The sequence below is a fragment of the Tachyglossus aculeatus genome, unplaced genomic scaffold (assembly GCF_015852505.1).
Source record: "Tachyglossus aculeatus isolate mTacAcu1 unplaced genomic scaffold, mTacAcu1.pri scaffold_116_arrow_ctg1, whole genome shotgun sequence".
Lineage (NCBI taxonomy): Eukaryota > Metazoa > Chordata > Mammalia > Monotremata > Tachyglossidae > Tachyglossus > Tachyglossus aculeatus.
The window spans coordinates 1252708-1270349 of NW_024044848.1; the positions used below are offsets into that span (position 1 = coordinate 1252708).

The 17642-nt window shown below is 48.4% G+C and overlaps 1 protein-coding gene and 1 non-coding gene across 2 annotated transcripts; one reads left to right on the forward strand and one right to left on the reverse strand.

Annotated features, from left to right (window-relative positions):
- Positions 1–11206: 11206 nt before the first annotated feature.
- On the forward strand, positions 11207–11343 carry LOC119922666. The gene has a single exon (XR_005448681.1). It is a non-coding gene; the product is annotated as a small nucleolar RNA SNORA7 (small nucleolar RNA).
- Positions 11344–12316: 973 nt separating this feature from the next.
- On the reverse strand, positions 12317–13246 carry LOC119922659 (olfactory receptor 4C13-like). The gene has a single exon (XM_038742364.1). It carries the CDS (start codon positions 13244–13246, stop codon positions 12317–12319), a length of 930 nt encoding a protein of 309 aa, XP_038598292.1.
- Between the last annotated feature and the right edge of the window lie 4396 nt (positions 13247–17642).

Sequence of the window (17642 nt, forward strand, 5' to 3'; positions counted from 1 at the left end):
TGATGGAGGTCCACAAGCAATACAGGCAGCAGGCTCGAGAAACGTTGCTGTCCTGGATGGCCAGATGCTGGGACCAGGGAGGTGATGGGATTATGTTAAGAGCACAGGAATAATAATAATAATGATGATGATGGTATTTGTTAAGCGCTTACTATGTGCGAAGCACTGTTCTAAGCACTGGGTAATACAAGGTGATTAGGTTGTCCCACGTGGGGCTCACAGTCTTAATACCCATTTTACAGATGAGGTAACCGAGGCACAGAGAAATTAAGTGACTTGCCCAAAGTCAAACAGTAGACAGGCGGCAGAGCCAGGATTAGAACCCATGACCTCTGACTCCCTAGCAACCCATGACCTCTGACTCCCAAGCCCGTACTCTTTCCACTGAGCCATGAGGAAGTAGCAAAACTAGCTGGAGTAGCAGCTGACCTCCACGTCAGGCAGCAGTTGAAGGTGGATCAGGCCAACAAGGGTAACCATTCCCTGATTGTCTGGGTAGTGGCCGACACCTGGGCGACTCCGGACAAGCTACTCGCTGAACCAGAAGATTGGGTGGATATAGAAGGGGCATGCATGTTATTGAGAAGGTTGGGATGAGACAGCAAATATATGCCACGGGAGATTATAGCCCCAATACAGGACCCTTGAATTCCGGAATGCACAGTAAACTCCTCCAGTCGGTGCCCCCGCAAACATGCAGGAAGTGTGCTGCCCCTAGTTGAGGAAAAGATGGGCAAGGCTGTTATAGATCGTAAATAGGATTTGGAGAATATGAAGGGGCTGATTGCAAAGACTAGGAGCATTCCAGGGGTGGCCCCGACAAAACCCATCACTCCGGAAGGAGCAATACAGAAGGGATCCCGATGCCAAATGCGGAGGGATTTAATAGCGGCCGGGACCAAACGAGAAAAGATAGATAAGCTGCCAAACACCGTGCTGTTCACCCTGTGGAAAAAATTACCTAAGGATCAGAGGTATACCACAGGGGAAGGCAAACCCACAGGTGAAGCACCCAAAACTGTCAACGGACGCAAAAAGGAGGCCCATTCACTCAGTCCCGTGTGGTGTCTTCTGCACCGCTGGACCCGGACTTGAACGACTGGAGAGACCAGCCATACGGAAGTGGCCGTGGTCTCTCCCTTCAGGTCAGGTCAATCGGAGGGGATCGGAGGCCATACGTTACTCTGACCATTTACTGAGGTACTTTGAATATTCAGTCCACCCTCGCTTTTGTGGACAACGGTGCAGAAGTCACCCTTATACATGGGGACCCTAGCAAATTCACGGGCTCTCGGATGTGGATAGAAGGATTTTGGGGGCTCTCTCTCCGCCGTGAGAACCACCCTCCGATTGGGTGTGGGCCGGATGGCCCCCGCTGCCTATCAGGTACACATCACGGCAGTACCCTAGTGTGTATTAGTGGTTGTGATATTTGAGGACCCGGGACCCCTCCCTCAATCCCCTCAGTACCAATTTGCGAGAACTGGCCTGTGGAGAATGGGGAGGGAACGCTGCCAACTGACACATGGTACGCTGAGGGGTCGAACAAAGGGAACCCAAGTACGGATACCATCCTCTGGGAAGAAGGGGTCCGTCAGTTCAGCCAATGGCCTGAACTCAGGGCGGTATGGATGCTCCTATCCACGCACCCTGATGTAGATCAATCAATCAATCAATCAATCGTATTTATTGAGCGCTTACTGTATGCAGAGCACTGTACTAAGCGCTTGGGAAGTACAAGTTGGCAACATATAGAGACGGTCCCCACCCAACAGTGGGCTCACAGTCTAGAAGGGGGAGACAGAGAACAAAACAAAACATATTAACAAAATAAAATAAATAGAATAGATATGGACAAGTAAAATGAATAAATAAATAAATAAATAGAGTAATAAATACGTACAAACATATGTACATATATACATATATGAGAAGCAGCATGGCTCAGGGGAACAAGCATTGGCTTGGGAGTCAGAGGTCATGGGTTCATATCCCAGCTCTGCCAACTGTCAGCTGTGTGACTTTGGGCAAGTCACTTAACTTCTCTGTGCCTCAGTTACCTCATCTGTAAAATGGGGACAAAGACTGTGAGCCCCAAGTGGGACAACCTGATCACCTTGTATCCTCCCCAGAGCTTAGAACAGTGCTTTGCACATAGTAAGCTCTTAACAAATGCCATCAATATTATTATATACAGGTGCTGAGGGGAAGGGAAGGAGGCAAGGTGCGGGGGATGGAGAGGGGGAGGATGGGGAGAGGAAGGAGGGTGCTCAGTCTGGGAAGGCCTCCTGGAGGAGGTGAGCTCTCACTAGGGACTTGAAGGGAGGAAGAGAGATAGCTTGGCGGATGTGCGGAGGGAGGGCATTCCAGGCCAGGGCTAGAACGTGGGCCGGGGGTCGATGGCGGGACAGGCGAGAACGAGGCACGGTGAGGAGATTAGCGGCAGAGGAGCGGAGGGTGCGGGCTGGGCTGTAGAAGGACAGAAGGGAGGTGAGGTAGGAGGGGGTGAGGTGATGGAGAGCCTTGAAGCCGAGGGTGAGGAGTTTCTGCCTGTTGCGCAGATTGATTGGTAGCCACTGGAGATTTTTGAGGAGGGGAGTAACATGCCCAGAGCGTTTCTGGACAAAGACAATCCGGGCAGCAGCATGAAGTATGGATTGAAGTGGGGAGAGACACAAGGATGGGAGATCAGAGACAAGGCTGATGCAGTAGTCCAGACAGGATAGGATGAGAGCTTGAACGAGAAGGGTAGCGGTTTGGATGGAGAGGAAAGGGCAGATCTTGGCAATGTTGTGGAGCTGAGACCGGCAGGTTTTGGTGACGACTTGGATGTGAGGGGTGAATGAGAGAGCGGAGTCGAGGATGACACCAACGTTGCGGGCTTGTGAGATGGGAAGGATGGTAGTGCCGTCAACAGAGATGGGAAAGTCAGGGAGAGGGCAGGGTTTGGGAGGGAAGACAAGGAGTTCAGTCTTGGACATGTTGAGTTTTAGGTGGCGGGCAGACATCCAGATGGAGGTGTCCTGAAGGCAGGAGGAGGTGCGAGCCTGGAGAGAGGGGGAGAGAGCAGAGGCAGAGATGTAGATCTGGGTGTCATCAGCGTAGAGATGATAGTTGAAGCCGTGGGAGCGAATGAGGTCACCAAGGGAGTGCGTGTAGATCGAGAACAGAAGGGGACCAAGCACTGAACCTTGGGGAACCCCCACAGTAAGGGGATGGGAGGGGGAGGAGGAGCCTGCAAAAGAGACTGAGAATGAACGAGCGGAGAGATAAGAGGAGAGCCAGGAGAGGACAGAGTCTGTGAAGGCAAGGTCGGATAGCGTGTTGAGGAGAAGGGGGCGGTCCACAGTGCCGACGGCAGCTGAGAGATCGAGGAGGATTAGGATAAAGTATGAGCCGTTGGATTTGGCAAGCAGGAGGTCATTGGTGACCTTGGAGAGGACAGTTTCAGTGGAATGTAGGGGACGGAAGCCAGACTGGAGGGGGTCGAGGAGAGAGTTCCTGTTGAGGAATTCGAGGCAGCGCGTTTAGACAACTCGTTCAAGGAGTTTGGAAAGGAATGGTAGGAGGGATATGGGGCGATAACTAGAAGGTGAGGTGGGGTCAAGAGAGGGTTTTTTTAGGATGGGAGAAACATGGGCATGTTTGAAGGCGGAGGGGAAGGAAGCAGTGGAGAGTGAGCGGTTGAAGAAGGAAGTTAAAGAGGGGAGAAAGGATGGAGCGAGAGATTCCATGAGATGAGAGGGAATGAGGTCAGAAGCACGGGTGGCTGGAGTAGCACTTGAGAGGAGGGAGGAGAGCTCCTCTGAGGAATCTGCTGGGAAGGATGGAGAGTAGCAGAGAGTGTTGAGAGCCGGGGGGTTGGGGGGGGGGGAAGTGACTTTGGGGAGGTCGGACCTGATGGATTTAATTTTGTTAATGAAGTACGAGGCGAGATCGTTGTGGGTGAGGGAAGGAGGAGGGGGAGGAACCGGGGGCCTGAGAAGGGAGTTGAATGTACGGAAGAGCTGGCGGGGGTGATGGGCATGCGTGTCTATAAGGGAGGAGAAATAGTTTTGTCTGGCAGAGGAGAGGGCTGAGTTAAGGCAGGAAAGGATAAACTTGAAGTGAACGAGGTTGGCATGGTGTTTAGAATTTGGCCAGAAGCGTTCGGCAGCTCGAGCATAAGAGGGAAGGAGGCGGACAGTGGCAGTGATCCAGGGCTGTGGGTTAGTGGTACGAGAGCGGCGAAGGGAAAGGGGAGCGAGTGATTCTAGCTGAGTAGAAAGGGTAGAGTTGAGAGCAGTAATCTGATCATCAAGACTGGTTAGAGAGGAGAGGGCGGCGAGGTGGGGTGTGAGGCGCACTGAAAGAAGGATGGGGTCAAGAGAGAGGAGATCTCTGTGAGGGAGTAATATGAGTTTACAGAGGAAAGGAGTGTGAGTGAGGAGGCAGGTGAGAAGATTATGATCAGAGAGAGGGATTTCAGAGTTGGTGAGGGTGGACACAGTGCAGCGATAGGAGATGATGTGCTCGAGGGTATGACCAAGTTGGTGAGTGGGTGAGGTGGGGTGGAGGAAGAGGTTGGCAGCGTCGAGGAGAGATAGAATGCGGGCGGCAGAGGAGTCATCAGGGATATCCATGTGGATGTTGAAGTCTCCGAGGATCAGAGTGGGCATGGAGAAGGAGAGAAGGAAGGTGAGGAAGGGGTCAAAGTCGTTAAAGAAGTTGGAAGTGCGTCCGGGAGGGCGGTAGATGAGGGCTACAAGAATCTGGAGGAGGTGGTAGAGGCGAGTAATGTGGGCTTCAAAGGAAGGGAAGGAAAGGGAAGGGGGAGGAGGGATAGTGCGAAAGCGACATTGGGGGGCGAGAAGGAAACCGACACCTCCTCCTTTTCCGGTGAGTCTGGGGGAGTGGGAGAAGAAGTTGCCTCCGCTGGAGAAAGCAGCAGAAGAGACCGTGTCGTCTGGAAACAGCCATGTTTCAATTAGGGAGAGGAGTAGTAGAGAGCTGGAAAGGAATAGGTCCAGGATGAAAGGGTTCTTACTTATAATGGAGCGGGAGTTTCAGAGGCCACACTTGGCAGCAGCTGTCGAGGGAGGGGAGGGAGGGGGAAGGGTGCGAGGGGTGGGGAGGATTTGGATTGGGATGAGTTGGCGGTGGCCTGGGCGGGGAGAGTGGGAAGGGGGGTGGCGATGGGAAAGGAGAACTGGGCTGGGGTGGGGGCGGGGAGAAGGGAAGGGAGGGGGCCGGGAAGGAGGAGTGGAGGACTGGCGCTGGTATAGAGGGATCCTCGGTAGGAGTTGAAGGGGAGTGGTCTTGGTGGGTGAGAGGGAGGGAAAAGCTGGGTGGGAGAGGGGAAGGGGAAGGTGAGTAATGGGAATGGCAGTTGGGAGCAAGGGAATTGAAAGTTCATGGTGAGGTCAGCAGGGCGAGTGACAGTACAGCGGGAGGTTAACAATTTAGATGCAGAAGCGATAAAACAGTAGCAATGATATAAGTAGGCGATGACATCACAAGGTGTAGTTAAACAATTAATATGCTATGGCAATAATAAAATTGGCAGATAATGATGTCACAGAGAGCAGATACCAACTATTATGTGCTAGAGTAGGGTGGGCCTGTTAAGGGGGGTCAGGGAGCAGAGATACCTGGGGAGAGGAGCGAACAGCCAAGTAGCATGGGAGGGCTGAGTAGGTGCGAATGAGGTTGTCGTTAATGTAACTTGGTGCTAACAAGTGACTTTTTCCCAGGGGAAGGGGGGGGGGAGAGTCAGTCAGGGCCGGACCGGGAAGAGGGGGGGATGGGGGGCACTTTAAGGAAGGTCCCTTAAGTGCGGGGGGGGGTGGAAGCAGGGGGCGTCTATGGGGGCGCTCTGAGGAGGGGAGACTTCCGGAGCAGCGGGGGCCACGCGGTGTGAGGGCGGGCAGGCGGGCCTCTCGGGAACGGAGTCCTGGGCGTCTATGGCGGCGCTCTGTGGAGAGGATCCTTCCGGGAGCAGCAAGGCCGCGCGGTGTGATGGCGGTCGGGCGGGCCTCTCAGGAACGGAGTCCCGGGCGTCTATGGCGGCGCTCTGAGGAGAGGATCCTTCCGGGAGCAGGAAGGCCGCGCTGTGTGATGGCGGGCGGGCGGGCCTCTCGGGAACGGACAACAACTGTGGTACTTGTTAAGCGCTTACTATGTGCCAGGCACTGTTCACAGAGTGAGTTTGCGGAGGTAGTCGCTCTCTTGGAAGTCTTTCATACTCATACCGTCCATCAGACCACATTTCATCTCGTCTGTATGCCATTGTGTCTCTTCAAGAATCAAGTTTTAAATCGTCAAGGAGTTCCTGTCGGTCTGTCTGTCTGTCTGTCGGTGTCCGCGGCGCGGGACCAGGGCTGTCGGCCACCCCTGGACGGCCCCGACAGCCGGCAGACACCCGTCATCTGCCGACGGCCCCATAACCTTTGCAGTAACATGTTATAACAAATCTCAACAGTGGTAATGGAAATGGACTGGATATTCTAACTTGTTTATATTACAGTGTCAACCAGTGTAGGTATTAAAACTCTCGGCAGAGTACAGTAGAATCCCTGCTTTCAAGGAGAGTGCAGTCTAGTTCTAATCCAACAGGAGTGTGTTTCTGTCAACTTGTACTTCCCAAGCGCTTAGTACAGTGCTCTGCACACAGTAAGCGCTCATTAAATACGATTGAATTGAAATACAAAATGAAAGCCAGATCCAGCAGCTAATTCTCAGTGGAATTTTGCAGGACGCCGGGGAAAGAATGGTACTGTCAGCTGGAACTCTGAAAACGTGGGTGGGGGTCCTTACAGGGGAGCTGGCCCGCTGGGCCTGAAACATCACCTGATGGGATGCCGGCATCCAGACTCAGTTAGCACTGCTACTATATCTCACCACCCAAATGGAAAAAGTAAGCCGAGCACAGTGGCCCCCCAGCCTGGCTCGTCTGTATCCAGCCTTTGTTGTATGGTCGGCCATTCAGGTACTATTCGGCAGGTGCACCATTACTGTAAACTGAGGGTATGCCACACGGTGGGCAACCCGCCACTGTGAGCCACAGCCCTAGGGGAATTAGGGATTGTGCAGGATGGCAAGCGGGTGGTCCCCTGGGAGAGAAGTTGGGATGGTGGAATGAGTACAGGAATCAGTGGGAGCCTTTTCCCCCTTCTGGATGTATCCAAGTAAAGAGGGATTGATTCTGCTCATATGACCCCAGGGAAAGTGAGAGCATACCGAACAGTTGGCTGATTTCCATCACCAGGGTGGAGGAGGCAGACTACTGGTATTTGGGTAATGGGAAATTATGTTGGGTGTGCGGAGAACATATAAACATAACGACGATCACTTAATTATAATATTAATGCTGCCTGTGCTAATTAAATGCTTGTTTGTAGTAATATGTCTTTAGTAAGGTTGAGCGTTGGTAATCATATCGACCTGTCCAGATGGGAGCGGCATGGACAGCATACCCTCCTCTGGGACGTTCCAACGGATCTAGTCGATTCAGTAGCTTGGCCGGAGCAAGTGGAGGAGGCCACAAAAGTGATAGGACAAACCCTGGCAGATGCACAACAAGATTCGAATCGCACCGCACTCCACCTAACCAAAGCCGGACTTCAGATACAAACACTGAACCAAAAGATGGTGACAGACTGCGGGTGGGTCTCATGGATGTGGAGCTGCGGGAGTGTAAGAGCGGGATATTGGTCCCAGTGAATTGTGCCAGGGTGCATCGTGCTCTGTGCAGCTTTGGTGCTAGGATGTTGTTACTTGCGCAGGCCCTCCACCAAAACTATCGTGGTACCCATCTCCAGATTGTTCTAGACGTAGGTGGAGGTGAAGGGGTGGAGTGTGGGAAGAGTGCCCTATCTGTGAATTCACCCCCTCCCTCCGTCTGAGCAACCCACAGCAAGGACATAGAACTGCTACACTACAAGGTTGCGGAACTGTCCCAAAAAGATATACATCCTGGGAATATGGGGAGGACTAACCGGTACGAGAGGGCTTTGTATATAAGAGACACTGATACTATTTTTAGTTGTAGGTGTTTAGACCGAGCCCTGCAGAGCCTGGGCTCTGATCTCTGATCTCTGATCTCCCATCCTCGTGTCTCTCCGCACTTCAATCCGTACTTCATGCTGCTTCCCGGATTGTCTTTGTCCAGAAACGCTCTGGGCATGTTACTCCCCTCCTCAAAAATCTCCAGTGGCTACCAATCCATCTGCGCATCAGGCAGAAGCTCCTCACCCTCGGCTTCAAGGCTCTCCATCACCTCGTCCCCTTCTACCTCACCTCCCTTCTCTCCTTCTACAGCCCACCCTGCAACCTCCGCTCCTCTGCCGCTAATCTCCTCACCGTGCCTCGTTCTCGCCTGTCCCGCCATCGACCCCCGGCCCACGACATCCCCCGGGCCTGGAATGCCCTCCTTCTGCCCAACCTCCAAGCTAGCTCTATTCCTCCCTTCAAGGCCCTAGTGAGAGCTCACCTCCTCCAGGAGGCCTTCCCTTCCATCCTCTCCCCCTCGTCCCCCTCTCCATCACCCCCATCTTACCTCCTTCCCTTCTCCACAGCACTTGAATATATGTATATATGTTTGTACATATTTATTACTCTATTTATTTAATTATTTTACTTGTACATATCTATTCTTTTATTTTATTTTGTTAGAATGTTTGGTTTTGTTCTCTGTCTCCCCCTTTTAGACTGTGAGCCCACTGTTTGGTAGGGACTGTCTCTATATGTTGCCAACTTGTACTTCCCAAACGCTAAGTACAGTGCTCTGCCCACAGTAAGCGCTCAATAAATACAATTGATTGATTGATTGATTGATTTAAGGATGACACTATTGAGATTTTTACTGGGCTACATAAGTGTGACTAACAATTCCTTCCACACTGTGGGCATATGAAGATGCTCCCTTCCCCCTTTTTGGATATTTGATAAGTGCTTACTATGAGTCAGGCACTGTTCTAAGCACTGGGGTAGATACAAGATGGTCAGGTTGGACAGAGTCCGTGTTCTAAATGGGGCCCACAGCTTCAATCCCCTTTTACAGGAGAGGTAACTGAGGCACAGAGGAGTCAAGTAACTTGCCCAAGGTCACGCAGCAGACAAGTAGCAGAGCTCGGACTAGAAAACAGGTCTTCTGACTCCCTGGCCCTTTGCTACACTATTGCATTTCTCATCCCCAGTTTTAACCAGTGAATCAATGCCGTTTATGAAGCACTTACTATGTGCAAAGCACTGAATTAAACACTTAAATGTTAATAGCAATTGTGGCATTTGTTAAGCATTTACTATGTGCCAAACACTGTTCTAAGCACTGGCATAGATACAAGGTAATCAGGTTGCCCGACGTGGGGCTCACAGTCTTAATCCCCATTTTACAGATGAGGTAATTGAGGCACAGAGAAGTTAAATGTCTTGCCCCAAATCACACAGCTGACAGGTGGCATAGCCCGGATTAGAACACACATCCTCTGACTCCCATGTCCATTCTCTTTCCAATAAGCCACGCTGCTGGGAAAGTACAACATAATAGAGTTCGTAGAAATGATGTTGAAACACAAGGACTTTATGTGTAACTGCTGAATGCCAGGCTGATCTGTCAGCTTCTGCTGTCTCCCCGATGATAGACACTATGCCACATCATTTGGGGTTTTGTTTCACTTGATCTTGAAAGCATTTCTCCTTCTGACCAATCGATTAATTGATTCTATTGCCCACCCTACTTATGGTTACCTTATTTCAGCTCACCCAAGAGCAGCTGTTTGGGTTTCTTGGGTCATCCATTTTCCTACAACGCCCCACCAAGTGAAACAAACAAAGGGACCAGAGTCGCTTTGGCCAATCAATCACTTAGTGGCATTTATCGAGGGTTTACATAAGGAGCAATGTAGTAAGTGCTTGGGAGAGTGTGATAGTTTGATGCCGATGGATTGCCAGTTTTCCAAGACCACGTTATTTGTGAACCTCTCTAGTCATTGCATACTAAGTATTGTTTATAGGCAGGGTTTTTGGAACTTCTCTAGAAGTTAGATGTGGCATCTATTCGTTATGGTATTTGTTAAGCATGTACTATGTGTCTAATGCTGTTCTAAGCACTGGGGTAGATAGACATTTATCAGATTAGACACAGTCTCTGTCCCACATGGGATTCACAGCCAAAGTACTTGGGAGAACAGGCATTGAATACCTATTTATAGTTGAGGGAACTGACACACAGAAAAGTTAAGTGCTTTGACCAAGATCACACAACAGGCAAGTGACAGGGGTGGGATTAGAGCTCAGATCCTTTGACTCCCAGCCCCATGGTTTTTCCAGTAGACCATGCGGTTTCTCTCTTTTTTGCAATATAATTACCCAATTATCATTGCTCCATCTATCTTCAGATTCATTTGGATCTGGATGTCATGTAGGCTGCCACTCTCTAAAAGGAAGCCTTAATGGTCTTGATTCTGTTTTCTACTTCTTTTTCTATTTTTGCATTATTTAAGGATGTGAAGAATTGAGGGTCAGTATTTAGGTCGGTGTCACTGTTGGAGATTCTTTTTTGTGTATAGGGTGGTAAATAATTTGATTTTCAAATTAATTGCTAGTCCACAGCAATTTGCTGACAGGTGGTTCCATGGAGACGTGGTCCCTAGAAAGAGCTCAAGCCTGAGAATCAGAGGACCTGAGTTATAATCTTGGCACTTCCATATGTCTGCTGTGTGACCTTAGGTAAGTCACTTAACTTCTCTATGCCTCAGTGACCTCATCTACAAATGTAATGTCTGTCTCCCCTTAAAGACTGTAAGGTCCTCATGGGTGGGGATCATGTATACCCATTCTGCGGTACTGTCATTTTCTAGGTTCTTCATTCAGTGTTATGCACACAGTAAGCATTCAGTAAATACTATTGATTGATCACAGAACCTTTTCTGACCCATTATTCAGTAGAGCTATAGGTAGAGAAGCATAGTGTTTCAGTGGAAAGAGTACGGGCTTTGGAGTCAGAGGTCAGGGGTTCAAATCCAGGCCCTGCCAATGGTCAGCTGTGTGACTTTGGGAAAGACACTTAACTTCTCTGAGCCTCAGTTCCCTCATCTGTAAAATGGGGATTAAAATTGTGAGTCCCACGTGGGACAACATGATCACCTTGTATCTCTCCAGCGCTTAGAACAGTGCTTTGCACATAGTAAGCGCTTAACAAATACCACACTATTATTGTTATTAAAGCACCCTCTCAGGATCGCATCTGGAGAATTTCCAGTACTCTACCAATCTCGACTATGGGAGGGAGAGTCAAACAGAGGCCTACCCATTCCATTCCTAGCTTGGGCAGTGGCTAGGAGTGGAAAACAATCTGCTACATATCAAAACTCACCTGTATTGGGAAGCAGCGGCATGGGAGAGAGTTGAGAGTGGAGAATCATTTACTGAGAGGAAGATGCAATGGTAGACCACTTCTGTATTTTTACCAAGAAAGCTCTTTGGATATGTTACCAGAACGATTGCAGATGGAGGTGGGGCAATCTAGGAGAGAGATGTCCATGGAGTCTCTGTGGGTTGGAGACAACTCAACATCCACAAGATAATAGGGTAAAACCACCCCCAAATTAAAAAGAATCTTTCATTGAATTACAATGTATGCTACCAGTGGGCAGGAAAGGCATGGCTTCTTTACATTTTCCAATCCCAAACAGTACAATGAACTGCGTTTAGTGGAGTGCACTCGGTTGATGTTCAATGAATACTTTGTCAGAGTAATTCTCGCAGTGTCCATTATTATTGTTATTAAGTGCTTACTACAAGTCAGCTATTGTAGTAAGTGCTGGGGTGGACACAAGCTAATCAGCTAGGACACGGTCCCTGTATCACATGGAGTTCACAGCCTAAGTAGGAGGGAGAAGAGATATTTCACCCCCAATTTACAGATGAGGCAACAGAGACTTTAAGTTATTTGCTCAAGGTCACACAACAAGCCACTGGCAGAGCCGCGATTAGAATCCACTTCCTCTGACTTCCAGGCCTATGCTCTTTCCTTTAGACCAGGCTCCTCCTCATCGTTTAGTGACACTCCTTCCCTTTATTCTCTATGTTTGCATTAGGAAAGGCTATAAATGAAAGACAAGTAATCAGAGGATGGTGGTAAAACAGCATCTAAAACTAGAAGATATCCAAATGATCAAAGAAATGATGTTCATATGGCCTCTGACCTAAAATCGATTAAAATAATCGACCAAGTTTCCCTTGATCAGTACAGTGTGTGTTCTCCAAAAAAGCGGGTGAGAACATTCTGCAGCTGATTTCCTCATTGATATTAATGACACTTTTCCTTAGTTGCCACTTATTCAAGGGCAAAAGTCACTGTTTTGCTCAGTGACTTTCTAATGGCATTTATCATCTCTGCATTTCTCAATGTGTAGATGAAGGGATTTAGCATGGGGGTTATCATAGTATAAAATACTGCAACAGCCTTGTTAATGGATGAGGTAGTTGTGTGCTGCATATATTCAAAGATGCATGGAATAAAGAAGAAGATGACAACAGTGAAGTGGGAGGCACAGGTGGAGAGAGCTTTGAGTCTACCCACGGCACTGTGGGTCTTCAGGGAGTGCAAGATGAAGGCATAGAAAATCATCAACAAGATAAAGATCAGCATGCACATGCCACTACTGTTAACAGCAACCAGCACACTCAAGGTGTGAGTATCGGAGCAGACTAGTTTCAGCAAAGGGTATAAATCGCACATAAAGTGGTCGATGACATTGGGGCCACAGAATGGCAAATGTGCCATGAAGAGATTTTGAATTTTGGCGTGAAGGAAGCCTCCGGCCCAGGCCAAGGCCACCAGTGAGCTACAGAGATGTCTGCTCATGATGGTCGTGTAGTGCAACGGCTTACATATCGCCACATAACGGTCATAGGCCATCACCGTGAGGAGAATGATTTCAGCTCCAGCAAAAATATGCTCTCCAAAGGCCTGGGTCATACAGCCTTTGAAGTAGATGATTTTCTTCTCAGAGAGGGAGTCAATGATCAGTTTAGGTGTGTTGACTGAGGAATAGCAGGCATCAATGAACGACAAGTGAGCCAGAAAGAAATACATGGAGGAGTCCAGAGTCTGACTGGAAGCTACGGTTACCACAATGATCAGGTTTCCAACCACGGTGACTATGTAGATGATTAAAAACAAAACAGAGATAATTTTCTGCATACTTGGGTCCTGTGTGAGTCCCAGTAGAATGAATTCTGTCACATTGTTTTCATTCTCCATCAACTGGAGATAGGCACTCAGTACACAAGTGAGAGCTGCAGATTTGGTAAAGAGAACGATGATCCTTGTTAGGTTTGTCTTGAGATGATTAAACGATGCTTCATAAAGGAGCTCAAAACACTTTCATTCATTAATTCATTCTTTCAGTAGAATTTATTCAGCGCTTACTGTGTGCAGAGCACTGTACTAAGCGCTTGGAAAGCACAATTCAGCAATGAACAGAGACAATCCCTGCCCACATAGGGATTACAGTCCAGAAGTGGGGAGACAGACATCAAAACAAGTAAACAGGCATCACTATAAATAAATAGAATTATAGAGATATATACATCAAAAGAAGTAAACAGGCATCAATATAAATAAATTGAATTATAAATGTACATGTATGCATATATAGCTAAGTGCTAAATCATGGGATTTAGAGTGGGAGCCCATTCATTTTTATCCTGCCTTCTTCTCTGAATCAAGGCAGTAGGGAGGGGACTCCTGGGTCTCTTTCCTACCAGAAACGTGCAATTTGGAGCTGAATGCTGATGAAAAATCAATCAATCAATCAATCAATCGAATTTATTGAGCGCTTACTATGTGCAGAGCACTGTACTAAGCGCTTGGGAAGTACAAATTGGCATCACATAGAGACAGTCCCTACCCAACAGTGGGCTCACAGTCTAAAAGGGGGAGACAAAGAACAGAACCAAACATACCAACAAAATAAAATAAGTAGGATAGAAATGTACAAGTAAAATAAATAAATAAATAAATAGAGTAATAAATATGTACAACCATATATACATATATACAGGTGCTGTGGGGAAGGGAAGGAGGTAAGACGGGGGATGGAGAGGGGGACGAGGGGAGAGGAAAGAAGGGGCTCAGTCTGGGAAGGCCTCCTGGAGGAGGTGAGCTCTCAGCAGGGCCTTGAAGGGAGGAAGAGAGCTAGCTTGGCGGATGGGCAGAGGGAGGGCATTCCAGGCCCGGGGGATGACGTGGGCCGGGGGTCGATGGCGGGACAGGCGAGAGCGAGGTACAGTGAGGAGATTAGTGGTGGAGGAGCGGAGGGTGCAGGCTGGGCAGTAGAAGGAGAGAAGGGAGGTGAGGTAGGAGGGGGCGAGGTGATGGAGAGCCTTGAAGCCCAGGGTGAGGAGTTTCTGCTTGATGCGCAGATTGATCGGTAGCCATTGGAGGTTTTTGAGGAGGGGAGTAATATGTCCAGAGCGTTTCTGGACAAAGATAATCCGGGCCGCAGCATGAAGTATGGATTGAAGTGGAGAGAGACACGAGGATGGGAGATCAGAGAGAAGGCTAGTGCAGTAGTCCAGACGGGATAGGATGAGAGCTTGAATTAGCAGGGTAGCGGTTTGGATGGAGAGGAAAGGGCGGATCTTGGCAATGTTGCGGAGCTGAGACCGGCAGGTTTTGGTGACGGCTTGGATGTGAGGGGTGAATGAGAGAGCGGAGTCGAGGATGACACCAAGGTTGCGGGCTTGTGAGACGGGAAGGATGGTAGTGCCGTCAACAGAGATTGGAAAGTTAGGGAGAGGACAAGGTTTGGGAGGGAAGACAAGGAGCTCAGTCTTCGACATGTTGAGCTTTAGGTGGCGGGCGGACATCCAGATGGAGATGTCCTGAAGGCAGGAGGAGATGCGAGCCTGGAGGGAGGGGGAGAGAGCGGGGGCAGAGATGTAGATCTGGGTGTCATCAGCGTAGAGATGATAGTTGAAGCCGTGGGAGCGAATGAGGTCACCAAGGGAGTGAGTGTAGATTGAGAACAGAAGGGGACCAAGCACTGAACCTTGGGGAACCCCCACAGTAAGAGGATGGGAGGGGGAGGAGGAGCCTGCAAAAGAGACTGAGAAAGAACGACCGGAGAGATAAGAGGAGAACCAGGAGAGGACGGAGTCAGTGAAGCCAAGGTCAGATAACGTGTTGAGGAGAAGGGGGTGGTCCACAGTGTCAAAGGCAGCTGAGAGGTCGAGGAGGATTAGGACAGAGTATGAGCCGTTGGATTTGGCAAGCAGGAGGTCATTGGTGACCTTTGAGAGCGCAGTTTCCGTGGAATGAAGGGGACGGAAGCCAGACTGGAGGGGGTCGAGGAGAGAGTTGTTGTTGAGAAAAATAACCCACTCCAGCTTCAAGCCTTGCTGTTCATGCTAGGACTTGCTGATATCCTTCAACATCTAGACGGGGCAGCTAGGAAGCATCCAAAATCAGGGTCTTCCTGGACGAATTGTGAAATACAGTCAATGGGACAGCATACAGTAGCCTTCACATCAGCATCCTTTCCATAGATAACAAACGTCCCAATTGTCTGTTCTCTTAACTGCCAGTTAATTAATGCCTTTATGGCTCCAGAAATGGACTCAAGACTAATATTTCCCAGATCTCTAAAAAGACTCATAAAGATTTAGCTTGAGTTGCAAATCTAACACCAACCAGATAGGAAACCTGCATGACTTAATAATAATGATAATGATGGCAATAATAATAGTTATGTGCCACACACGGTGCTAAGCCCTGGCATAGATACAGGATAATTATACAGGACACAGTCTGTATTCCAGATGGGTCTCATAGTCTAAGGGGAAAGGAGAACAGCAGACATGAGAAGCAATGTGACCTATTGGATAGAACATGGGCTTTGGAGTTAGAAGGACCTAGGTTTTAATCCCAGTTCTGCCACTTGTCTCCTGAGTGACCTTGGGCAAGTCACTGCACTGTTTTGTGCCTCAGTTTCCTCATCTGTAAAATGGAGATTAAGGGCTGTGAGGCTCGGGTAGGACAAGAACTGTGTCCAACCAGATTAGCTTGCAAATGCTCCAGCACTCAGTACAGTGCCTGGCACAGAGTAAGCATTTAGTAAATACCATAAAAAATAGCAAAGTCAGAATTAGAACACAGCAAAGTCAGAATTAGAACACAGATCTCCTGACTCCCAGTCTCTTTCCATTAAGTCACATTGCTTCTCATTGCTCGTCTCCTAGGAGTTCACTAAATCCCCCAACCCCAGGATGTGGGGAGAACCACTGAAACATGAAGGTGCTAGGTTCAAAACAACTCAAAGGAAATACTTCTTCATGCTGCAATTGGTGAGTACCTGGTAAGCAAAGGAAGTTGTGCAGGCACAGAGGGTTGGGAGCTTTTAGGAGGATTTGAACTAATTTGTGGACAAGTCATTCAAAATTGGTTGCACTAGAGGGAAAGTTATGGTTATATGGGGAAAATAAATGAATGTTACAAAGTTCCTGAGCATTAGGATCAGATGAGGTAACTGAGGCATAGAGAAGCTACGTGGCTTGCCCAAAGTCATACAGCAGACAAGTGGTGGAGTGTTCTGACCCCCAGGCCCATGTTCTAGCCAATACACCATGACAGCAGTGGACAGAGAGAAAGGGTTGGTGAAGCGGGGATTTCTAAGGAAGTGAGAGGAACCCTCCCAAAACCTCACACAGCCACTGAACGCACACACAAACAGGGAAGTAAAGGGAGAGAGAGTCATAAATGGAGTCACAGAAAGATTCATAAAGGCAAAAACAGAATCTCAGATGGGCAGAGACGGTGTCAGAGCCAAAGAGTCATAAAGTACCAGAATTCAAAGACACGGAGAGAAGTTCAGAAAGAACAGAGAAAACAGTATAAATACAATATATTTTACAAAGCTTTTGAAGTTTTGAAGACCAGTAAAGCTAAAAGCCCAGCAAAAGTTTTTATATTATCAATAATCTAGCTTTAGCTTCAGGTTCACAAATTCACTTTCTAAGCCTGATCGATTTCACCAGCATGAGGAAAAAACGTCAGACAAGAAATTCTTAAAATCTTCCCTAGCCGGAGTCGGTCCAGGTACTGGTATTCTATGCAAGACTCTTTCACCTCTCCTCTCTCAGCTATGCATGTTTCCTAAAGCTCTGTTATGAGTCCCCTCTGCATCTACACCCATTCTCTCTTGGTGCTTATCCACTTTCATAGTTTCAGCTACCACCTCCATATAGAAAACTCTACAGAGCACATATGCATGTATCTGTAATCATATATTTATTTATATGTAATTATTCATATTAATATCCATCTCCCCCTCTAAACTGTGAGCTCATTGTGGGCAGGGAATATTTCTGTTTTCATATTGTACTCTCCTAAGTGATTAGTACTGAGCTTTGCACACAGTAAGTGCTCAATAAATACAAGTGAATGAATGAATGAACTCCCAAATTGACTTCTTTATCCCTACCCCTCATGCTTAACCTTCAGTCCCACATCTCTCTTGCCTCCAAGACATCTCAATTTGAACATCCCACTGGCTCCTTGATCACTATCATCATCAATGGCATTAACAGAGCGCTTACTATGCATCGAGTATTGTACTAAGCGCTTGGAAGAGTACAATTCAACATTTGGCAGACAT

Excerpts from the sequence above, each read along its gene's own strand:
- LOC119922659 (XM_038742364.1), bottom strand. The coding sequence starts at position 13,246 with ATGGAGAATGAAAACAATGTGACAGAATTCATTCTACTGGGACTCACA.